Source organism: Ostrea edulis, chromosome 7 (genome assembly GCF_947568905.1).
Source record: "Ostrea edulis chromosome 7, xbOstEdul1.1, whole genome shotgun sequence".
Lineage (NCBI taxonomy): Eukaryota > Metazoa > Mollusca > Bivalvia > Ostreida > Ostreidae > Ostrea > Ostrea edulis.
Genome location: NC_079170.1, coordinates 87,915,228 through 87,939,083, shown reverse-complemented (window position 1 = coordinate 87,939,083; position 23,856 = coordinate 87,915,228). Strand labels below are relative to the sequence as shown.

The following is a 23,856-nucleotide window of genomic DNA, read 5'->3' as shown; positions in this document are numbered from 1 at the left end:
AGCTATTGTCACGCGTGCATTTCGGAAAGAAAGAAAAAGACAACACACACAAATCAATAAAAATATTCAAATTTAAAGTGGTAATCACATTATTTTATTTTGATAAAACAATCTTATTACTATTTTTGAATTGTGATCTACACGTCTTTAGGAAGTACGAAGTGGGAGCACGGCGTTATAACCTACTGACGCACTGAAGATGCTACGAGTTCAATAAGGAAATAATTTTATAATTCAATTTAAAGTTAGGAAATACAATATTCTATTATTTGTATAATTAAAAGTTCAATTATTTTGTATCTTTAATTTATTTTTCTTGTTTGTAAATCTACCAGTTGGTAGATGTTACATTGTATCGTCGATATATGTTGTTACAAGGTGAAGGTCAGTTGATCCGAGTGTGTATTGAATTTGAAGAGCAAAACAGAATGTATGCTATAGGCATACCAGTGCTTATCGCTCTGATATATCCATTTTCTCGCAGTTTATCAGGGTCTCTGTCCAAGCGGTGTTTGAAAAGGTGACTGGGTGTGTTTTTTAAGGTAAAGTTCTTGCTCCAACAAAAAAATTATCCACGTCTTTTTTCTCGTACCTTCCTTCGAAAAATTGAAAAATACTCAGTATAAATCCTTTCTACCGACAACTAGTACACCCGAGCACGGCACAAAGCATCTTAATGCATTATTATTTACAAGCCGTTAACGAGATAATTGGTTTTTTGTCGATTAAATCTAATCTGTTTATCAAATAGCTAATGGATGTTTTCAAACCCGAGGGCGCATATGACGTCACACATAATGGCGCGTAAACTAGGAACGAAAATATGCATATCGCAAGATTTGAATTTCATCGCTTTCAAACTCGAAAGCTACGCAAAATATTTCATTTAAAACACATTTAAAGTAGTTTTAGGCATAAAAAGAGTTAATTTTGCTGAAAAAATGAAAACGTTTAGAAACATGCGTTGTGTCCTTTAACACTTGTCATTTAGGTTCAACATCTTAACTCTTGTTCAGTGCGTATTCACATGCATGTCGAGTCAATATTTATAACAACTATCACAAATGTATGAAATATACTTTGAGATGATCGAAATTTCCATAAGATTAAATGTACACGTGTAATCATGAACATTTACACAATAGAAAGCGAGTAAAATATCCAGGTTCTCTTTAAAAGACTAGCAACATACCCCATAACACAGAAGAAGATGATAATGGTTAAAAAGTAAAAAACATATTATTGGTAATGCTACTAATTGAACGTTAACAGAATAATATTCCATTAATAATTTAAGTAGTAAAACAAATATACATTTAATCACTTCAGCTCTAAAAACATAACATAAAAATTGTGGACATGTGAAAATAATCGTTACTTTCCAACAGATTGAAATGCTGTCTGACGTGTTTCATACCGATTGTTAAGCCGTTCTTGGCACACTGATTTGACTGCGGATAACTCCGTTTACCTGATCAGGATATGGGGCTCACGGCGGGTGTGACCGGTCAACAGGGGATGCTTACTCCTCCTAGGCACCTGGTCCCACCTCTGGTGTGTCCAGGGGTCCGTGTTTGCCCGACTATTTATTTTGTATTGCTTGTAGGAGTTATGAGATTGATCACTGTTCGTTATCTTCACATTGCATTATAAACCTTTACAACTACAGAAAATTTCTATAAAACTTCTCTCACTATAAGTACTTACTAAAGATTGAATAAACTGAGGGTAAAATTACACTTCTTCACTGGTTTTCAAGTTTCTAAGCATGTCAACCAGAAAAACAAAGTCTACTTGTAAAGTAAATCTCAGATCAAATACAATTTCATCACTGTGACAGGGCGCTACATATTAATGTGCTACTATTGGACTGTCACTAGACTTTGAAATTCAATGGCTGACTTTGACACTAGTATGCTCTACGAAAGTACTTTGTGATAGGATTGCGTTGACCTCGAGGTCCACAGAGAATATATATCAGCGAGGTTAAACCGGATGCTATGGGAAAAAATCATAATGCGCATGCACAAATGTACATTTTCACTGGAGTCAATCGAACCATTGCTCGGCCTCTTCCGTGGGGATCCTCAGCACTACTTGCTTGTTGCAAGGGGTGACTAAATGGGGCAGTCCTTCGGATGAGGCTGCAAAAACCGATGTACTGTGTCACAGCAGTAGTGACACGATAAAGATCCCCCTGCTCAATGGCCATAAGCTCCGAGCATAGGCCTAAACTTGGCAGCCCTTCACTGACAACGGTGACGTCTCCACATGACTGAAAGATTTTCGAGAGGGACATTAAACAACATACACTCAATCAATCCATCTTCCGTGAATTCGAGAGAAACTTCGTGACTAGACAAAAAAGACTGAGCGATGTTTCGATTTTACCGGAGTTTGATACAGGAAAGCACGCAACTATACGCATGGTGTTGAGGAAAGTTAACATACTTATTTATCGGAATAAGGACTATTTCATGAACAATTATCAAGACAATTAAAAGCAGCCACGTCCTGTAGGGTTTGAGAAAAACAGTTTCCTGTTTCCTTAACAATGTAGCGGTGCGTCATTATTGTAAACAGAGATTGATTTTTTTTAGATGATTTGGTATATCATTTATAAAGATTTTAAAACAGATTTGGACTAAGATTATCTCCTTGTTTGACCCCTAATCCAATCGAGAAGAAATAAGATTTTCGTTCTCAATTCGTATGCAAGATTTACTAACTTCATTCAGTGGTTTGATAGTATTATAGAAGAACGAGCCTACTCCCAGTATCAATCATATTAATTTTTAGTCCTGTGTGGATAACAGTATTAAATGCGTTTCGGAAATCAACAAAGCAAGCAGACGCGACCCTCTTTTCTGCGGCAATATTCATCATAATGCGTTTCAGAATAAAAATGTGATCAGAGGCTGCCTTCAATGCTGAGTCCTTGCGCGGCACAAAATTTTAAGTTGTATTTGTCAGTGTTTATATTCATATTTTGTTTATCAACGTAGACTTGTAGTTTTGTCTTTTTAAATGCGCATCTGGTGCATCAAAATTGGTACCGTATAAGTTTTACATTCTAAAGAAAAATTTTAATTTTGTGGATTATCTCCCTCATGCATAGCTCTTATCCTTGGACGAATTTGGCTCCACTTGTTTGGCACGCTGTTTTTGGCTATATTTAGCTCTAAAACTTCATAGTTATTTCGGATTTCAAACATTTGGGTTGAGCATCACTGAAGAGACATTATTTGTCAAAATGCGCATCTGGTGCATCAAAATTGGTACTGTATAAGTTTTACACTATGACCCCTGGGTCGAGGCCTCTGCTGGTGGACTTTTAGTCCCCGAGGGTCTCTACAGCCCAGTAGCTAAGTACTCTTCAAAAAAGCATCAAATGGTGGGCTTCTAATCATTTTTTCATCTATTCCACTTTCATCATTGTTTAACAATAAACATTAATGTTGATTGGACGAATTTGGCTCCACTTGTTTGGCACGCTGTTTTTGGCTATATTTAGCTCTAAAACTTCATAGTTATTTCGGATTTCAAACATTTGGTTTGAGCATCACTGAAGAGACATTATTTGTCGAAATGCGCATCTGGTGCATCAAAATTGGTACCGTATAAGTTTTACATATCATACATGACATGCCAAAAATTAATATCAACTCCTTTTCCATGTTTCACTCTGGACATATCTTTCTTTCTCTATCTCTTTGTCTTCCTCAACGGAAAACAAGGCGACCGTAACTGTGCATAAATCATTTATTACTCCTATCGTGAAACAGCTAGGTAAGATAGGTAAAATACTGAAGCAATATCCATGACACTTCATATATGATATGTGGATTTTGAAATATAGATAAACGATAAACACTGTGTTTTCTTAAATAATTCACAGTAAGTTACGAGACATGTTTTGTCGTTCAGTAAAGTATATTTTAGCAATAACCGTATGTTAAGAAATGAAACGAGTTTTTATCAACAGTAAGTACTACACTGTACGGGTACATTTCCGTACATACAGAGCTCATGTAGTTATCACAGTTCAGATTTTACAATAGTACATGTAGCTGTCGTCCCTACACGCATTAGTGCGCCCACGTGGTAATGTGACATTTCCTATTGACAAAACAAAGCTAAGAAGAACCATCACAGTTTCATCAGTGTTTATGTTATACACGTGATCAGAATAACTATTTCAGCCATGAACAAATAGAATGTAGAATTCAAGCCAAACTGTAGTTACCATTCCTTGTCATCAATGAATGAGATAGTTGTTAAATTATCGATTACGAACACAGTAACATATGTTGTGATACGCTTTATGAAAGTGGCAGGTGGAATTTCAGGTCCATGAAATGGTGTGATAAGGTTGACATTACTCATATTTGTTAATTGAAGTACTTCATAATTCAGGTCTATTACACGGTCGGATAAAGATGACTGAGGTATATTAGATGATTGGACAAGACATCGACGTACTTGGTAATTCTTTCTTTTGAAGGTGTCTTTTGAACACTTCGTCCATACTGATTGTCCATCACTGGATATTGATCGGCACATAACACCTGAACTCAACCCCGCAATCTATGATCTTTATTTTCAAGGTGTCTGTTAAACGCTATTTATCCCTACTGAGGTATCCATCACTGGATATTGATCTGCATATAACACCTGGTATCAACCCTGCAATCCATGATGCTTCTAATCGATTACAAAAACAAATCCCCATTTCATCTTTTGCAAATAAAAACAAAATAAGCTATTTATCCCTACTGAGGTATCCATCACTGGATATTGATCTGCACATAACAACTGGACTCAACCCCGCACTCCTTGATGTTTATAACCGACTACAAAACCCATTTCATCTTTTGCAAATAAATAAAGACAATATGAATGAAATATGTATATGTAGAGAAATGAATACCTTAATAAAAGCTTTAAAAAAAAAGAACTTCATGCCTGTTGATATCTTCCAATTTTGTAGCACCGTAGTTTGAATAAACTGACAATACATATCGTCAATAGAATTGTGCTTACACATATACAAAATGTTTTTGGGTATGACGTATTTTTCGTAGCTTATTTCGAAACATTTCAAATGTCATTTTCGAAAGTATCAATGCATTGTATACTTGAATTATTGGAAAAACGGATTATGGGCGTTTATTGCGGGGCTATATTCTAACATTGGGTTCTGAGTTACAGCTGATCGATTCAGAGAGGTATGTAAAGAAAACATTGTAGAGGTTCTAGAAAATATTTGTCAGAAACCAATATGTACATTTGACAATGGATTTTTATCATACTCTCTCACACAAAACAGTCTTATATACCTGTTGCTGTGACATGGACACAGCAAACTAGATTAAATTTCTCCTGAAAAGGTGTCGGATTTCAAACAAATTAGAGGATTGCATTTCTTACGTATTATAAATATGTTGAAATATTTTGTAGCAGTAAATGCCATCAACACAATGATGTGTCTCATCCTACTGTGTTTATGTGCTATTCTGCCGGACATATCCAATACGCAAGAAGTCCATCCAACGATTCTCAGTATGTAGCTTATTATGTTATTCAATGCTATTTACAATGACTATATCATATTTACGATAAAATGTTACACCGTATGGCGGATATTTTCTGGTGGTGAAACTTTTGCAATATGATATAATCTCATAAAGGTTGCAAATTATATTCTGCGTTTCTAATATCTGCTGTTGCATTCTCTCTCTCTCTCTCTCTCTCTCTCTCTCTCTCTCTCTCTCTCTCTCTCTCTCTTGCATTTGTGTCCCATTCGTAAAATTTCCACAATACCCATTATACAGTACTCGCCTTTTTGAGATATCAAAGTTCAATTGCAGATTGAACTGATTTTAAAACTTTCAGAAGCTAAACAGAAGTATATTTCTATCATTGAAACAATACAGAACATCTGCAAAGCATTCCAAGGTTCTGGAAAATCATGACATCCCACATTGAAGATGTCCATCCAGTCTCCTTCAGCGTTGTTTCCACTTATAAAGTCACTGGAATATTGAATAACAAAAAGCGTAAGTCTTATCTAATTGATATTATGAAATACCTATCAATACATTTTTAACATAAAAATGAAATAATCTTTACCTAACAACTTTTAAGAAATTACTGGCATAATCATTTGAAGGTTTGGCAAATAAAACATCAGAAATATATATTCTAATCATCTAAATCAAGAAAACTAAAACAAAACTAAACAGATTCAGAGTCTTCCACATCTTTTTTGTACTTAGATGCTTTTTGATGATATATTAACGCTAAACTAACAACTCAACTTTATGACAAACGGGATGATTTCAGCTTCTCCATCGCCCCATATTTATGTAGCAATACTACATTATCACCTGCGTAAGGTATGTATGAATCACACCTGATTCAATATACAATAGCATGTTCTGCATATGATGAGTTTTTAAATCGAGACAGGTTGTTGAGAAGTATGTTAATGTTGCAAGGGTTTCAACAGTCTTGTTGAAATTCAGTTATTCAATGATCGTTATAACAATATAATTTACCCATAAATCCTGTCATTGAGTCAAATGCTGTGTAACGTCGTTGATACCAATTGCCTGGTCGTTCTTTACATAGTGATTTTGTTTGTGGATTTCTCCGTTTATCTGATCACGATAAGGGTTCACAGAGGATGTGACCAGTTGACAAAGGATTCCTACTCCTCCCAGACACCCTATCCCAAAGCTGGTATATCCAGGAGTTCGGCTTTGCCTTAATCTTAATTTTTATTCTTTGTGGGAATTGTGGGATTGGTCGTTGTTTGTTGTCTTCACCTTTTCATTTCAAAATTACGAAGCATCTTCTTTAATTTTGATGGAGATTTACCTTACGTTTCAAAGCAAAAACGGAAATAAGACTGTTAAGTATTTTATATAGTACACAAATTGATGACATTGATATTCAACCTTTTAACTTAAGATAGATAGCCATCTTTTCTAATATATTTTGTAGTCGACATTTTATCAAATTCCTTTGGAAAATTCAAAGAAAATCAAACATACAATACAGTATTTTCTACCTTGATCTTATGAATAGGGTTTTATTCAGGCATATGGATTTATGATCTTTGCTCCTACAAAATATTAACAGCTGTGAAGGAGAACCTTCAAACTCACTGTGCGACTGTATATGCCAGAAGTGGTGTAAATCAAATGTGGATTCTAAAAAATTCTAAAGAACTTTTAGTAAACTTGAAATCGCAAAACTTTTCTCAAATCAACATCAAAACGTATGACTTTTCAACACTTTACACGACCATTCCTAGCAATGAATTGTAGACTAGATTTTTGACATCATAAACAGTTGCTTCTTCAACAAAAATGGATAAAGGAAATATTCGTATCTAGTGATCAGTCATTCAAAAATTACTTTGTTAAACACCACTCTGATTCCATACAAAAGAACTTTGAAGTTGAAATAATGAATATGCAAGAGTTCCTCACTGACAATATCTTCGTGGTCTCTGGTGATCAGGTCTTCCAACAATCTGTTGGAATTTCAATGGACATGAACAGTGTTCCTTTGTTAGCTGAACTGTTTTTATAGTCTCATGAAGCAGAATTTATTAGGAGAAAAAATCTTTTGATGTGACCTTCAATTCGATCTATTATCAATGCTCCATGTGAACTCGAAATAAAAGCCACCAGAGTCGTCAAATTCTACTTCATACTTAGGTATTTTATTGGGTATAGATATTAACGGCAAACTAACAACTCAATTTTATGACAAACGGGATGATTTCAGCTTCTCCATCATCAACTTCCCATATTTATGTAGTAATATTCCATTATCACCTGCATATAGTGTTTATATATCTCAACTGATTCGATCACAAAGAGCTTGTTCTGAATATGGTCATTTTTTAAATCGGGATACGCTACTGACAAACAAGTTGTTGGTGCAGGAGTTCCAACAGTCTCGTTTACAATCAGCATTTCGCAAATTCCATGGTCGTTATAGCGATCTAGTTTGCCAATACAACCTATCATTGGGTCAAATGAAGTGAATTGTGCTATACCGATCATTAGGCCGTTCTTGGCACACTGATTTTGACTACGGATAACTCCGTTTACCTGATCAAGATTGGGCTCACGAATGGTGTGACCGGTCGACAGGGGATGCTAAATCGTCCTTGGCACCTGATCCCACCTTTGATAAATCAAGGGGTCCGTTTTTGCCCAAATCTCTATTTTGTATTGCTTATAGGAGTTATGAGATTGATCACTGTTCGTTATCTTCACCTTGATTTAAAATCCGATTGGCTTATCATAAAACAGTTTTCTGAATTGAAATAAAACACGGGAGGGGGAGCCCTATTATGAGAGCAATTCTGTTATATTGTATCTTTGTTCAAGGGTAAATATACTATATTTTCAATCATTGGGGACGAAAAGCTACTCAACAACACCAGTCTGCAATAGTTTCGTTTTTTCACCATGATTCAGTAGAGACTGAAGACAATCACTTGAACTTGTTGACTTGATAAATATTTAGAAGCATTGATAAAAGCTACCCACTACAATTCCGAGGGGATGGATTAACTGCTAATCATAAAAACCGTTATCTGTAGACTACCATTAATAATTGTACGCGGTGAAATTCTATTTTGTTACGTTTCAAAGCTTCGAATTTTCGAATTCAAATGTTTTATTGAGGATTACCAAATATGAGGCGTACATCATACATTAACATCATATATTAGCATATATATACAAATATAACATAATGCACATTTTTAGATTAACCACAATTGTCCTGATATCTCAATTCAGTGTACCTTAGATTAAAATACTCATTCAAATATTGACAAATATGTTTTGTGAATGCATAATTGTCGGCATTCATGAGGAATTTCATGGAATTTGCATTCAAATCACCCAAATGTTGTGAATATTTATTCCTTAAGTGATCGTATTTTGTACAAAATAATAGGAAGTGTTTCTCATCCTCAACTTCATTCAAGCAGAATTTGCAAAATTTTTTAGATCGTGGAATTGGAGTTGTACAGTATCTCTCAAATGTTAGAAATTCAAGAAACCCTAAAACTTAGCAAAATTCAGCACCATGCAAAAGAACACCGCTATTCATATTTATTATTATTTTCACCCATATTGAAAATGCTGGTTATAGTTCATATACAATCGAACATTTAATCCGAATCTAAACGACTTTGGCGCCTAGGTTTACACAATGATTAATAACTCTATGAATTGAAAATAAAATCTGTAGCGTGCGATATTAAAAAATTATATATCCGTTGTTCATCAAAGACCCCCCCCCCCCCCCCCCCCATCATCTGAGTATCTTTTAGTTTAGGGACTGATCTCATCAAGTTTAGGTACTTTATAATTTGTTTTTCTTGTTGATCATATACATGTACTACACTTTCTTTATTTTCTTAATTTGAATCTCAACTGAATATTTTAGTTCATCAAGCCAAATACAGAGATTGTGCAACCATATTGAAGAAGAGACGAAATGACAAATTGAAAATAAGATTTTTATTATATGATATTAAATTAAGGATTAAGGATTATCTCCCTCATGCATAGCTCTTATCCTTGGACGAATTTGGCTCCACTTTTTTGGCACGCTGTTTTTGGCTATATTTAGCTCTAAAACTTCATAGTTATTTCGGATTTCAAACATTTCGGTTGAGCATCACTGAAGAGACATTATTTGTCAAAATGCGCATCTGGTGCATCAAATGTGGTACCATATAACCTTTACATTATGACCCCTGGGTCGAGACCTCTGCTGGTGGACTGTTAGTCCCCGAGGGTCTCTACAGCCCAGTAGCTAAGTACTTAGTTACTAGCTTGAAAATACGGATGTATATTAAATTGCTGTTATAAAATTTAGAAATTCATTTCAAAATTAAGGATTATCTCCCTCATGCATAGCTCTTATCCTTGGATGAATTTGGCTCCACTTGTTTGGCACGTTGTTTTTTGCTATATTTAGCTCTAAAACTTCATAGTTATTTCGGATTTCAAACATTTGGTTTGAGCATCACTGAAGAGACATTATTTGTCAAAATGCGCATCTGGTGCATCAAAATTGGTACCGTATAACTTTTACATTAAAATGACATATGCGTTGTTCATCAAATACCACCCCCTTCATATGAGTGTCTTTTAACTCTGGGATTGGAGTCTGAATGATCTCATCAAATTTAGATACTTTATATTTTGTTTTTATTATTGATGCCATGCTACACTTTACTTGTTTTCTTAATTTGAATTAATTGGTAATGTTATATCTATTGAATGTTTACTTTATCTAGTCAGGTACCGGGACTGTTCAACCATATTGAAGAAGAGACCAAATACAAGAAAACAGGACGGAGTGTATGCGATTTATCCGGACCTTAAAACAAAGAAACTCGTGTACTGTGACATGACAACAGAAGGAGGCGGTTGGACGGTGTGTAATCTCGTGGTCATTGATTTTTTCTGACGAGAGAAACGCTATTCATATTATCGATATATATATCTAACACTTCGTTTTTATATTATCAGTACTTATAGTTTCTATGGGGAAAATGAAATAGATTGCCTAAGAATAATGGCTAGTGCAGATAATATCGAACATGAAAAATCATTAATATCAGTGATTTGAAGTTTTTCTATTACTTTAAAATTACATGCTAAAACTTAAGATTTGAAAATATTCCTCTTAGGGTGCATGCATTATTATGATTTCGATTGTTGCAAATTGTAAGTGAAATGTAATTTCGATGAGGAAGGAAAATATCAAAACATTAATGACATATGGCTAGTATTACATCCACGTCATTTCAATCAAAATTCGCCTTTGTAGGTCATCCAGAAAAGACTTGATGGGTCGACAGATTTTTACAGGGACTGGCAAACCTACAAAAGTGGATTTGGAGATCCCAAGAAAAATTATTGGATAGGTAAGTGAAAGGCGAAGATAACGAACTGTGATCAATCTCATAACTCCTATAATCAATACAAAATAGAAAGTTGGGTAAAAACAGATCCCTGGATATACCAGAGGTGGGATCGGGTGCCTAGGAGGAGTAACATCCCTGTCGACCGGTCACACCGGCCGTGAGCCCTATATCTTGATCAGGTAATCGGAGTTATCCGTAATCAAAATCATTGTACCAAGAACTGCCTAACAATCGGCATGAAACACGTCAGACAGCATTTGACCCAATGATAGATTGTATTGGCAAACTAGATCGTTATAACGACCATATAATTTGTAAAATGCTGATTGTAAACGAGACTGATGGAATCCCTTTACCATCAACTTGTTTGTCAATAGCCTGCTTCGATTAAAAAAACCTGACCATACGCAGAACAAGCTCTTGCGTATCGAAGCATCTGAGAGATGTAGACACCATATGCAGAGGATAATAATAAGTTGGCGATGGTGAAGTTGAAATCATCCCCTTTGTATATGAAAAAATTAAGAGAACGAACAGTGATAAAGGTCATAATTGATCTTGAATGTATTTAAAGGTCCTACTTTTTCAGGTGCATCCTGTTACCTTACATCACATGATATGATAAAACGACAAAGATTTATTACTGAGAAAATTTTCATGAAAGAATGTGAATATAAGAAATATTAATCAATTTCATAATCCTAAAAAGGATATAAAATTGAGTAAAGTGTAAACATCGACTCCTAGAAATATTTCAAAAAGCCGATGAAGATGCATTGAAAATAGATTAAGAAAAATATGCCTCTCAACAGATGAATTGAATTGTCATCTTTTATCTTTTGAAGGAAACAACGTCCTACACTTGCTGACAAAGTCCAGAAACAATGCCCTCCGTGTGGACCTTCAGAAATTTAACGGTCAGAAGGCATACGCTAAATACTCCAAGTTCTCTGTTGGTGACGAAAGCAGCAAATATAAGCTAACTGTATCAGGATACAAGGGCACTCCAGGTTAGGATAGTTTTCATTGTCTTTCAGTTTTATTACTAGTAATGACTATGAAATGTATAAATTAATCGACTTGCAGTATATCTCAATCATATTGGGACGTCACAAGCACTAGATGGAATCCCACAAATGTTGGCAATCCATAACGCTTTGGACTATCTAAAAGATACGTGGTTCTTTAGAGTTTATTTTATATTTATCATAAAATTCGAGACAACAGCCAGTCTTTAAGTGTCATTATTTTCCAAATTATTGTTATATGGTGATACCTAAGACTTTTTCTATTTACATGAATGTTAACAATATAAAACTGGAGACATGCTGTAAACGTCTGTTACACCCCAAATCGTCGCACGTCCCAAATCGTCGTCGGCGACGATTTGGGCATAACCGCACACCCCAAATTGTTGTTCCCTTGTTACAACTATTTGGAAACATCATTTACATAGAAACTGTTCCTGTTTGTTAACTCCTTCTTCTCTCCTCCTCTTTCTTCTTCTGTGGTCCATCTATGACCGCAAAAGGTTCTCTGGACCCTATAAGCAAGATATTTTAATCTTCTACTTCGTCTTTTACTTGTTCTGTCGTATAATTTTGAAAAAGATTTATTATGTTCACAGTATTTGTTATTGTTGTTTTGGTTGGTAGTGGTTTTGTTACTATTGAAAGAGTTGTATTTGTTGTTAGAGAGAGAGAGAGAGAGAGAGAGAGAGAGAGAGAGAGAGAGAGGGATGTATCCGACAATAAATCAGTTTGCTTTTTGTTGTAGGGTCATTCTGCTGATCATAGGGTTGTTAGGTCTTGTGCACCACAGGTTTGTTAGTGACTTCAAATTATATTAGATTGCGTCTGTTAACTGCCGCTTAGACACTCTCTCGCCGTCTGGACACTCGTGAAAACCTCGAGAAACATCCACCCTTCCTCTTTATTTTTCAATACTTCTATTTGACTCGTTACTCGCTCTCTCTCTCTCTCTCTCTCTCTCTCTCTCTCTCTCTCAATACGTGAATGAACAAACAAGCAAACAAACAAATAAGTGAAACTTATGTGCTTTGTACCATATATAGCCTACATACAAATTTCAGCTAAATCGGTTTACAAACACCAGAAAGACAGTCTGAAATAGTTCACTATTAATACAGCTCGCGGCGCTCTGAGCTCGCGATCAAGAGAGTTCGTGTTACGGTAAGCACATGCCAGGTACACATGTAACCCACATATCGGTTCACAAACACCAGGGATATTGCACAGTTGCTGAAAATTGTGCACAGCTCGCGGCGCTTTAAGCTCTCATTCGATAATTCTCATTTTTGGGAAGGCACATCAGAGGGTCAATTGTAATTTACATACAAAATTTCAGCCTGGTCCACAAACACCAGAGATATGAGTGCAGACAAGACAGACAAACAGACCAAGTGAAACCTATGTACCCCCATATAAGAGGGGGTACAATAAAATAACTTCTGTGTAATCTATATTAAAAACGTAAACAAAATATTGGTGGGCGACGATTTTGTACAATCTTGTCCCAAATCTTCGCCCCTAATGGTAGTGCAATCTTGTCCCAAATCGTCGCCAGAGCGACGATTTGGGATACCGGGCGACGATTTTGGATGGGGTGACAATTTGGGATGTAACAAACGTCTGATGTAGAAATGAAGGCTTCGTATTAATCATTTCTTTTGAATAATGCATGTTGTCCAAATATTTGGAAGCATATTCTTGTATAGAGTGTTATGTCAGAAACGTTGCTGGTTTATTAGTTATTTTATATTTAAGGAGACAGTCTCAACGAGCATAACGGAATGAAATTTTCAACGAAAGATCAGGACAACGATACACATAGAGGAAATTGTGCCAAGGGTTATAAAGGAGGGTGGTGGTATGGGACTTGTTTCGCTTCCAACCTCAATGGACAGTATGCTAACTCCGCCGTGGATGGTTTTAAATACCCTAACTGGTTTCACTGGGGAAATAACTACGAGGCATTGAAAAGAACATCTATGATGATCCGACCATCATAGTAAATACATTCTGTCAGTAAGTTCAATAAAATATGGTAGTGCAATGTCTTGTATTCCTTATTACTGTTTTCAGTTTGTTGCTTCCAAATAATTAGCAGAGCATTATATATTTTAGCAATTAGAATTCAGTGTCGTACGTTCCTGTATCACCCACAAGATCTAACTCTCTCGTCACACATCATATCAGCGTTTTAGGTGAAAATACACCCTCAAAGGGACATGAACACATTTTGGTGATTTTGAAAAAGATGATTGATTAATGATGTAGATATCTAATTACATTTGATATGTTTCGAAAATCACAACACGTAAATTAAAACACAACAACTGAAGCAAAAATATATTTGAGACGTCTATACTTTTCATTTTCGAAAGAGGCAAGAGCCCTGTTTATATTTACATGTTATGTGACTCAACTCTCAACATGGCGCCTAAGCTGATGACCTCGATGAAAAATCATTAGGAACGAAACATTGCTGTTCTTTTTCTGTGTACAAGCACCCTAAATATCCTTAACCTATACCGAAATATTAAATGCTTTTGACAGCCGTGATGTCCTGACCTCCGCGCGTGGTTATTTAGCTAATGACAGGCGTCTGTTTACAGTCCCACGTATTGAGCGAACATTTGTATCGCTTTAGATTTTGACAACATCGTGCTTTGCTACCGAGGTCATATGATGCCATTAAACCGATTCCGTGATGAAACGTATAACCGTATATGATTTTGCAGACTGACTGTTCAGAATGTGTTCAAGTGCAATGTTTCCTACTTGTGGAATGCTCTTTTTATTTTGGAAATTGATAATTTATATCGTAAACACCAACGCAAACGGTACCGATTCTAGAAACGTTATATCACGCAAAACTGGGGCGTTAACCATAAAGATCGCCACGTTAATCTAACCTGATCCCCTGAAAGTAACCTCCACAACCAAGGTTAGCCGATCCTGTGCCACCTGTCGAGTTTTATAGTGTCTGGTGTAGCTCATTTGCTGTCCGGAAAATACACAATGCTATTAAAATGGTATAAAACCTGAAACCAAGTATGCATGCTTTAACACAAGGATTTTGCAATGATGGTTTTGTGGTGTTTTGAATTCGACTGCCCATTCTAAAAACGTGGAGAAAGTTTGAAATGTTACAAGATATTGAACAATCAAAAGGGAGGAATATGTAGTGTAATATGCACCTGTAATGTATATTATGAACCTGCACCAAATTGTCTGAACAACAGTGCCGGTTTTGTTTAAATTGGCGGAGACGGGATCTGGATATTGACCAAGACATGAAGAATTATGAGGGAACGACCCATGACCAAGGTGTTTTGGTGTTGTCAAGGATTGGAGTTCGAAGCCATGGTGGTTGTTGTATTGGGCCTGCTTCAAGACAGAAAAGTGTATAAGGGGTCCAATCGCGGCGAGAAATGCGTCAATGATGTTTGAAGTAGGTGCTAGAAAGGAGTACTTTGAATTAGTTAGGTTGGGTCGGAAGTGCATTTGAATTGGTCCACAACATGAATGAATGTCCGCTGTTGCATTTCAGGCAGCGTTGAACATACCCGCATAGCAGCTTGTAACATACATGAAATTGTTATTATTTACAGAAAATGACTTGTTTGAGCCAATTAGACTTGTTCTAATTTTTAAAGAGATTTGCACCTGGGATTTTGAGTAATGTCAATTTTTTGGGGGAGTGTATATTTTGATTCCGATTTTGAAGGAGTTTAGGAAATTAAAAAGAAAAATGGTGGCAGTGCTTCTTGTTGAGGTGCAGTGTTTAAAACATAATCATTGGTTGCCTTTTTAAGGGTTTAATTAACGGTTTACAATAGTCTTGCAACCCAGCGTTGATATATTAGCGAGCAGCTACATACATAATGAGTTTTTCACTCCACCCACCCTCTTTGAAAAAGAGAAGAACAATATAAGAAACGAAAAACAAATTGATCCGATCCATTAACGGACTAGTGACATTTAATGCTAGTAATTGAGTGTTGTGAGTTTGGAAATTTTGTTCAAATGAATACCGACTGGTCACTGCGTCATATATCGTTATATTTCTTTCAAAAATCAGAATGTTAGATATCAAATCGGGAAAACTTTCATTAAAAATATATAATCATGTAAAACACAATGTTTCAAGTTTGTCTTTTAACAAATCATATGACTTCGCTGCATTTGTCATTTCTATTCATCCATTTTGACTAGATTAATATTAGCTTTGATCACGAAATTTTATGAAGACAGAAAAGATAAGCATCCTTTTGCCCCTTGATGGCATTGTCCTTTTAAAATGTGTCGACTGTCCTTTGAAACGAGGACAGTTCAAGGTTCAACTACCCAGACCTCCATTCTTTACTGAAGACACAATGAAGTATGATGTGGAGAATGACTTTGATTAAGTATTATCTTATATACGTGCTAGATATTCCTCATTAAAACGTAGACTTACAGGTTAGTGAATTTTTTCACCGTGCACTGTGTGTTTAATTGTAATTTATATTTTTTAATACAGTGGTATTTGATGCAAATTCTATGGTCGTTATAGCGATCTAGTTCGTCAATATAACCTCGCATTGGGTCAAATGCTGCCTGACGTGTTTCATACCGATTGTTAAGCCGTTCTTGGCACACTGATTTGACTGCGGATAACTCCGTTTACCTGATCAGGATATGGGGCTCACGGCGGGTGTGACCGGTCAACAGGGGATGCTTACTCCTCCTAGGCACCTGATCCCACCTCTGGTGTGTCCAGGGGTCCGTGTTTGCCCAACTATCTATTTTGTATTGCTTGTAGGAGTTATAAGATTGATCACTGTTCGTTATCTTCACCTTGCATGCTCACAATGCGTTTTGTTTGAAAAGTTTCGAATTATATAGAATGCACTAATTGCTGAATGTATGCACTCTATATTGTTAGTGTTATGGTAGGCCTACAGGGAATTTTAATACATTGTGCAAAATAATTGAATAACATATAATTATTTTCATTGATATAAATTAATGTGCATTGATTTTCCTTAATGCATGAATCAAGACAAAGTCTACCTGCTATGTTATATTTCGTTAGGAAAACTATATGATTAATATGTTTGGAATATCCTGATCCGTTTTTTTTTGTTCTGTTCCTTTTTCCGTTCCGTGTTTTGTTTTTGCTTTTTTTTTTTCATCGGACCGAGTATCCTACCTGTGATTTGTATGAAATAAGACTACCAAAGACAGATTAACAATATCAATTGTTGGCTGTGCATGAAATTAATCTACCTCTGTTGATATGTCACATTATCATACGTTATACATGCATTCATTGTATTGATAAGAAAATGAAAACATTGATGAGGCCTGTGGACGTTGTTGTGTATTACACTTTCGTTCAAAGTGTGTTCTGCAGCTATAGCAATTTTACCGGTATTGTACTATAATGCTAACCAAACATATTTAGATCCTAACTTTTGATTTAGAGATCAAAACGTTATGTGATTTTCAAATTTAATCCAATAAGCCTACAAAACCAATATCAAATTTAAAAAAATTCTTTGTTCTAGTAAATTGAGAAGAAGGAGGTTTTATATGAAAATAAAAAATCACAACATTGTTTTGAAATTATTTGAAAAGCATTCAAAGTTATATAGATCTAAGCCTAATTTTTTAAATTATCAAGTACCCCATAATAATGCTCGCCTAGAGTGCCAGGGACTCCTGGATTGGACGCATGCAAGGTGAAGATAACGAACAGTGATCAATCTCATAACTCCTACAAGCAATACAAAATAAATAGTTGGGCAAACACGGACCCCTGGACACACCAGAGGTGGGATCAGGTGCCTAGGAGGAGTAAACATCCCCTTTTGACCGGTCACACCCGCCGTGAGCCCCATATCCTGATCAGGTAAACGGAGTTATCCGCAGTCAAAATCAGTGTGCCAAAATCATATACATGTGTCAATTATTACATGTATTAAAGAAAATAATGTTATATATTACATTATTGTGTATAATCAGAAACGGGGAAAAGTATTGGCTGTTGGTTGCGATAATATTGTTGAATTCAGAAAGTTTGATTTCAATTTTTGATATAAGCAAAAAAAAAAAAAAAAAAAAAGATTAGCTCAAGGTATTTTAATTCTACACGAGAGAAATCATCGTTTACCCTGCTACATGAGGCAAGACACCTCAAATAATGGGTTTCTAGGTCATATAAAGGAGTTATTGTTACATAATATTATATAACATATATGAATATTCGCAGACGCACGTACAGTGGATGCAAAAAGGGGCTTAATCCTCACCTAGGGCACCATGGATTAGATACTGTATCATCATTAAAATAATACAATGAAATTCCCAACATTTTTCTGAAATAGTATCACTGAGATAAGCTTCCCACTTCTCTCTGTTGAGTTGTGGGGCTATGAACTCCTTTTCCTTCAAAACCTGATATAAAAATTTAACATAAGAACTAGAGTTCATTTTCTGTACAATACACTGATTTGGACTCAACAATTCATGATGTACTTTGCATGGTTTTTAAAATCAGCAATTTGTCTTTTAATTTCAATCCCAAGGTGCAATAACTTGCATTCCCAAAGAAGAAAAAGATAGACGCTATATAAAAAAATGGCGACCAATATCATTATTAATGTTGATTACAAAATTGGTTTTAGTGCCATAGCAAATCGTTTAAAGAAAGTACTAACAAGTATCATAGGTGACTCTCAGAAGGGTTTTATAAAGGGACGGTTTATTATATCTAGGCATAATTAACATATTGTTTGAGAAAAGGTAATTTACTTTCAAATGTTTTAAGAAGTGTGATACTAACAAATTAAAAATAATCAACAGTTTTAAAAGATAGAGATACATTATGTAAAAATCTAAGTGGGATCAATTCGATTTAACATTCCTTTAGAATGTGAGATATATTGAGATCATACACTTAGATTTGATTTAGATAATGAGGTATATACTTTTAAGATTTCATCAAGCGAATGAAAATACCTTCGGAATCATTTGAGAACATTGGAATTCGATGAGGCAAATGTGTGAGAATTAATCACATTATTTAAAATTGTTTTCGAATTATTTGAGAACATTCTTGAGATTGTCGAGAAATACAATTACATTTGATCGAGATGAAATGATGAGACATATTTCTAAAGGAATGAAAATTCTGTTGGGTTATTGGTTTTTAAGAGTAACCATTGAGAATTGTCTTTAAAAAAGTGGAAAGTGCAAAAATCACAAATCTGAACGAAACTCTCACACTGTTGTGTATGGTGATAGTAAATGTTAAAAAAGTGAAAATTACTGGAACCATGCATTGTGTTCCCATGGCAACGGACCATACCTACAGTTAAATCGTTAGATGTTAAGTTTTTAATCTTTTCACAAATATTTCTAATAAAACAATTTCCCAACAATGTACAGTGAATGGAAATTCAAGAAAACACTTAGATTATGGTACTTGTGATTGAAAAAATGTGTAATTTCTTGCTTATTCTTAAAAATAATAAATTAAGGTAAAAAAGAGCATTTATGACTTCTTTTCAGACACTATTTTCTGTGAAACGCAGCAGGGCTGACATTAATTCTACATACCATTTTTAAGCCAGCTATTTATTCTACCAATATAGTAAATAAAAACAGTTAAACAATTTACCATTTTTTGTAAAATCCCTGAAAACTCTACTCTAGTACCTACTATTTTACACAATTATTATCCCCCTTGGTGCGAACTCTCTAGAATTAAAGGAAGAAATGAATAAATCAGTTAGCAGACATCATAACAAATTCTGGACGGTCATTAGGAATTCATTTAACAGGAAATTTAAAAGGTGATGTAAAGATTTGCCTATTTTTCTGTAAATTTAATTTTATATGTTAGTTAATAGTGAAGTTAGAATTCATGTAATAATTCCAAATTCATACAAACTGTCTCAGTGACAGATAGTAAATTAATAGTAAACACCCGTAAATAAGATTCGAAGTATATCTATTGTAGAACACTTGTTTCTCTTTAAAAAAAACAAAGATCCGCCTAACAGAAATCTAAATCATTTTCTACACTCAATCAGTATCAATGCTGACGTCACACTTTCACCTCATATTGCGTCATACTCAACATGCATTGTGACACACTTTTTGTGTATTCAAAGTATTTCATTCTCACTGAAATAATTTATCGCCTATCAAATGGTCAATGTATTTTCTATTTTAATGCAATTCGTATTTCAAAATATTTTATAGATAACGATGTGGATTGTTGTTCTGATGAGAAGGGAGAAGGGGGGGATTTTTTGATAGATCCTCTAACAAATATCCCATTCCTATATATCATTATTTGGCTATGAGTATAGCACACACGTTTTCCAATTACAAATTCTGTAATTCATATATTTTAGACCACATCCATATATCAAATGTAATAAAACAATAGACTTCATAGAGATTTCGATATAGAAATACTTGAGGCCTACTTATTCCAACATCTTGTATGTATCAAATGGCAGACCCCCCCCCCCCCCCCCCATAGTAAACTTAAAGAACCTGGTGATTTTAATTATGTTCTACGACCTTGCTATGTACATTTTCCCATAGTTGATACTTTTTAAGAGTATATTATTCATAAAGTAGCATTGTGTTTATAATTTTTCAAACTCATGTCTATGGGTTTGAAAAATAAATTTGTAAAGTTTTGAAAATAGAATCTTGTGATTCATTTAACTTTTCGGAGATTTATATCTATTTCCTGATATTTCTTTATTCTATATCAACTTTGCATATAGACTCTATTCAATTTATCTTCCTGATCATATGGAAGTTATAATTGATAGTAATGCACTGCAAGCATCCATTAAACAAACTTAATTAATCTCTCTCTCTCTCTCTCTCTCTCTCTCTCTCTCTCTCTCTCAATAAACTATAATATATATAAACCATAGCAATATGTGATTTAGAAAAAAGTAATACACAGGTTGGTTAGTAGATAAAGATATATACATGTTTAAATTAAATCCAAATGCAGTTTAGGTCAACTAATTAAATATGAAGGTCATTGGTTAATGTATGTGACCTTGATATTGTATGACAAGGTCATTTACAAGTTTCAATAGAACTTAGCATGTCCTTAGAAAGTAATTGATGCAGTAATTGTTAAGCCGTTCTTGGCACATTGATTTGACTGCGGATGGCTCCGTTTACCTGATCAGGATATGGGACTCACAGCGGGTGTGACCGGTCAACAGGGGATGCTTACTCCTCCCAGGCACCTGATCCCACCTCTGGTGTGTCCAGGGGTCCGTGTTTGCCCAACTATCTATTTTGTATTGCTTGTAGGAGTTATGAGATTGATCACTGTTTGTTATCTTCACCTTGCATGCACCCAGAAGGCAAATGTTCTTGACTAAAATTAGATCATTAGCCTAGTAATTAGATAGATTTTCGAAAATGTAGCTGAACATGAAAAAAAGGTGTTTTTGGTCAGGTCAGTAACAAAAAACTAGAAGTTGTTTAACTGATTTTATTTTTTTGAATAAAAATCTAACATTTGTTATTTCATGCATAGCTCTTATCCATGGACGAATTTGGCTACACTTGTTTGGCACGCTGTTTTTGGCTATATTTAGCTCTAAAACTTCATAGTTATTTCGGATTTCAAACATTTCGGTTGAGCATCACTGAAGAGACATTATTTGTCGAAATGCGCATCTGGTGCATCAAAATTGGTACCGTATAAGTTTTACATATGAAAGACCTTGTCTGATTGTGTTGCATTTCTGAAAAAAGTTAGCTAAAAATATATTGTTTTATTGAATTTTTGACTGTATACAATGCAAGGTATATTGGTTGCCATGGAAACTATTTTAGCTGAGATATTTAAATTTCTTATTTCATCAAAATTTTATATAAGCCTTTTTTCATTTACCTTAAACTAAAAAAATATGTATCTTATTATCTTAATTGTATTTATTTTGGACTTTAAAAAGGTATATTTCACTGTTTTTTTAAGGACTTTGTCCTTGTTACCATGGTAACAACAAAGTGATCAATAACGCTGTGTTATTTGAGTTTAAGTGACTCACACATGCTTTTTCAATAATTTTATCAATGACACTGCATAAAATTGTAGAATTTTTTTTTTTTTTTTTTTTTTGCACTTTTCAAAAAATTCTCCATGATTACTGACAGCTTCTCTTAATGTTTCTCTGAGTGGTATTGTGTGGTAACATTGTGTTGAGAAAAAAACACCAAATACTCTTGTTCTTAGATGTCATTTAATAAAAAGGTGCACTCTTCACATATCAAAACGAGTTTGTAATTTATTCCAGCATATATAATATTAATATTAGTCCTATGTGGATAACGTTATCAAAATATATTTGGAAATGAATCAAACAAGCAAACACTATCCTCTTTTCTCGACAATATTCATCATAATGCATCTTAGAATAAACATGTTACATGTATCAGAGGTTCAGAATAAATCGGGAGAAATGCTCAGTTGCACTAAGATGGCTGCCTGCAAAGCTGAATCCTTGTGCGGCGCTAATTTGCAATTTGTATAAATCAGTGCGTTTTCAAATTTCTATTAACGAACACTTATAGTTTCGTCATTTTACATTACATTCTACCGAACGATTTTAATTTTGTTGTATATTATACAAGATATGCCAAAAATTAAATTCAACTCGGTCTTCATCTCTCTCTCTCTCTCTCTCTCTCTCTCTCTCTCTCTCTCTCTCTCTCTCTCTTTATCTCTCTCTCTTTCTCTCTCCCTCTTTCTCTCTCTCAACGGAAAACAAGCTGACCGTAAGTGTAGATAGAATATTTACTATTTATATCATTGAACAAATTTTCCGCGGAGATTTGTCACAGCGTACTTTGTAATCATACAAAGCGTACTTTGTAATCATACAAAGAATCCGCGTAATTTTTTACCCGCGGATTAAACTGATATTGTGATTCCGCGTAATTATGAACCCGTGGAAAAAAGTACGTTTACAGTACCAAGAAATGAAACGAGTTTTTATCAACAGTAAGTACTACACTGTACGTGTACATTTCCGTACATACAGAGTTCATGTAGTTATCACGGTTCAGATTTCCCAATAGTACTCTACTAGCTGTCGTCCCTGCATGAATTAAGGCGCCCACGTGGTAATGTGACCATTACTATTGACAAAACAGAACTAAGAATAAACATCACAATTTCATCAGTGTACTGTTTATCCTCTACACGTGACCAGAATAACTACTTTAGCCATTAACAAGTGTGAAGTAGAATTCAATACTAAACAGTAGTTACCATTCGTGTCATCAATGAATGAGATATTTCTTGAATTATCGATCATTAAAACAATAACACTTGTGATACGCTTTATGAAAGTGGTAGGTGCACTCTTAGGTCTATGAGATGGTTGGATAAAGATGGCTGTGGTCTATTAGATGATTGGATAAAGATGACTGAGGTTTATTAGATGATTGGATAAAGATAACTGTGGTCTATTAGATGATTGAATGAGAGATCGATGTACTTCGTAATTCTTTATTTTAAAGGTGTATTTTAAACACTTCGACCCTACCGAGTGTCCATCACTGGATATTGATCTGCACATAACACCTGGACTCAACCCTGCATTATATAACCGACGACAAAAACCCATTTCATCTTTTGCAAATAAAGACAAAATAAGTGAAATATGTATATGTAGATGAATGGACATCTTAGTAAAAGGCTAAAAGCTGACAAAAACTTGTTGATATCTTCCACTTTTGTAGCGCCATAATTTGAAACTGACCATACATATAATCAATAGAATTACGCATACACATATACAAAAAGCTAATTGT

General features: G+C 34.8%; 1 protein-coding gene across 1 annotated transcript; it reads left to right on the top strand.

The window, feature by feature from the left end:
* The first annotated feature begins 5,476 nt into the window (after window positions 1-5,476).
* Window positions 5,477-14,045, top strand: LOC125654478 (ryncolin-1-like). Its single transcript, XM_048884442.2, has 6 exons — window positions 5,477-5,562; window positions 5,937-6,059; window positions 10,343-10,482; window positions 10,879-10,975; window positions 11,821-11,985; window positions 13,762-14,045. The coding sequence occupies exons 1-6, from the start codon at window positions 5,481-5,483 to the stop codon at window positions 14,004-14,006; spliced, it is 852 nt and encodes a 283-aa protein (XP_048740399.2). The 5' UTR covers window positions 5,477-5,480; the 3' UTR covers window positions 14,007-14,045.
* The last annotated feature ends 9,811 nt before the right edge of the window (window positions 14,046-23,856 follow it).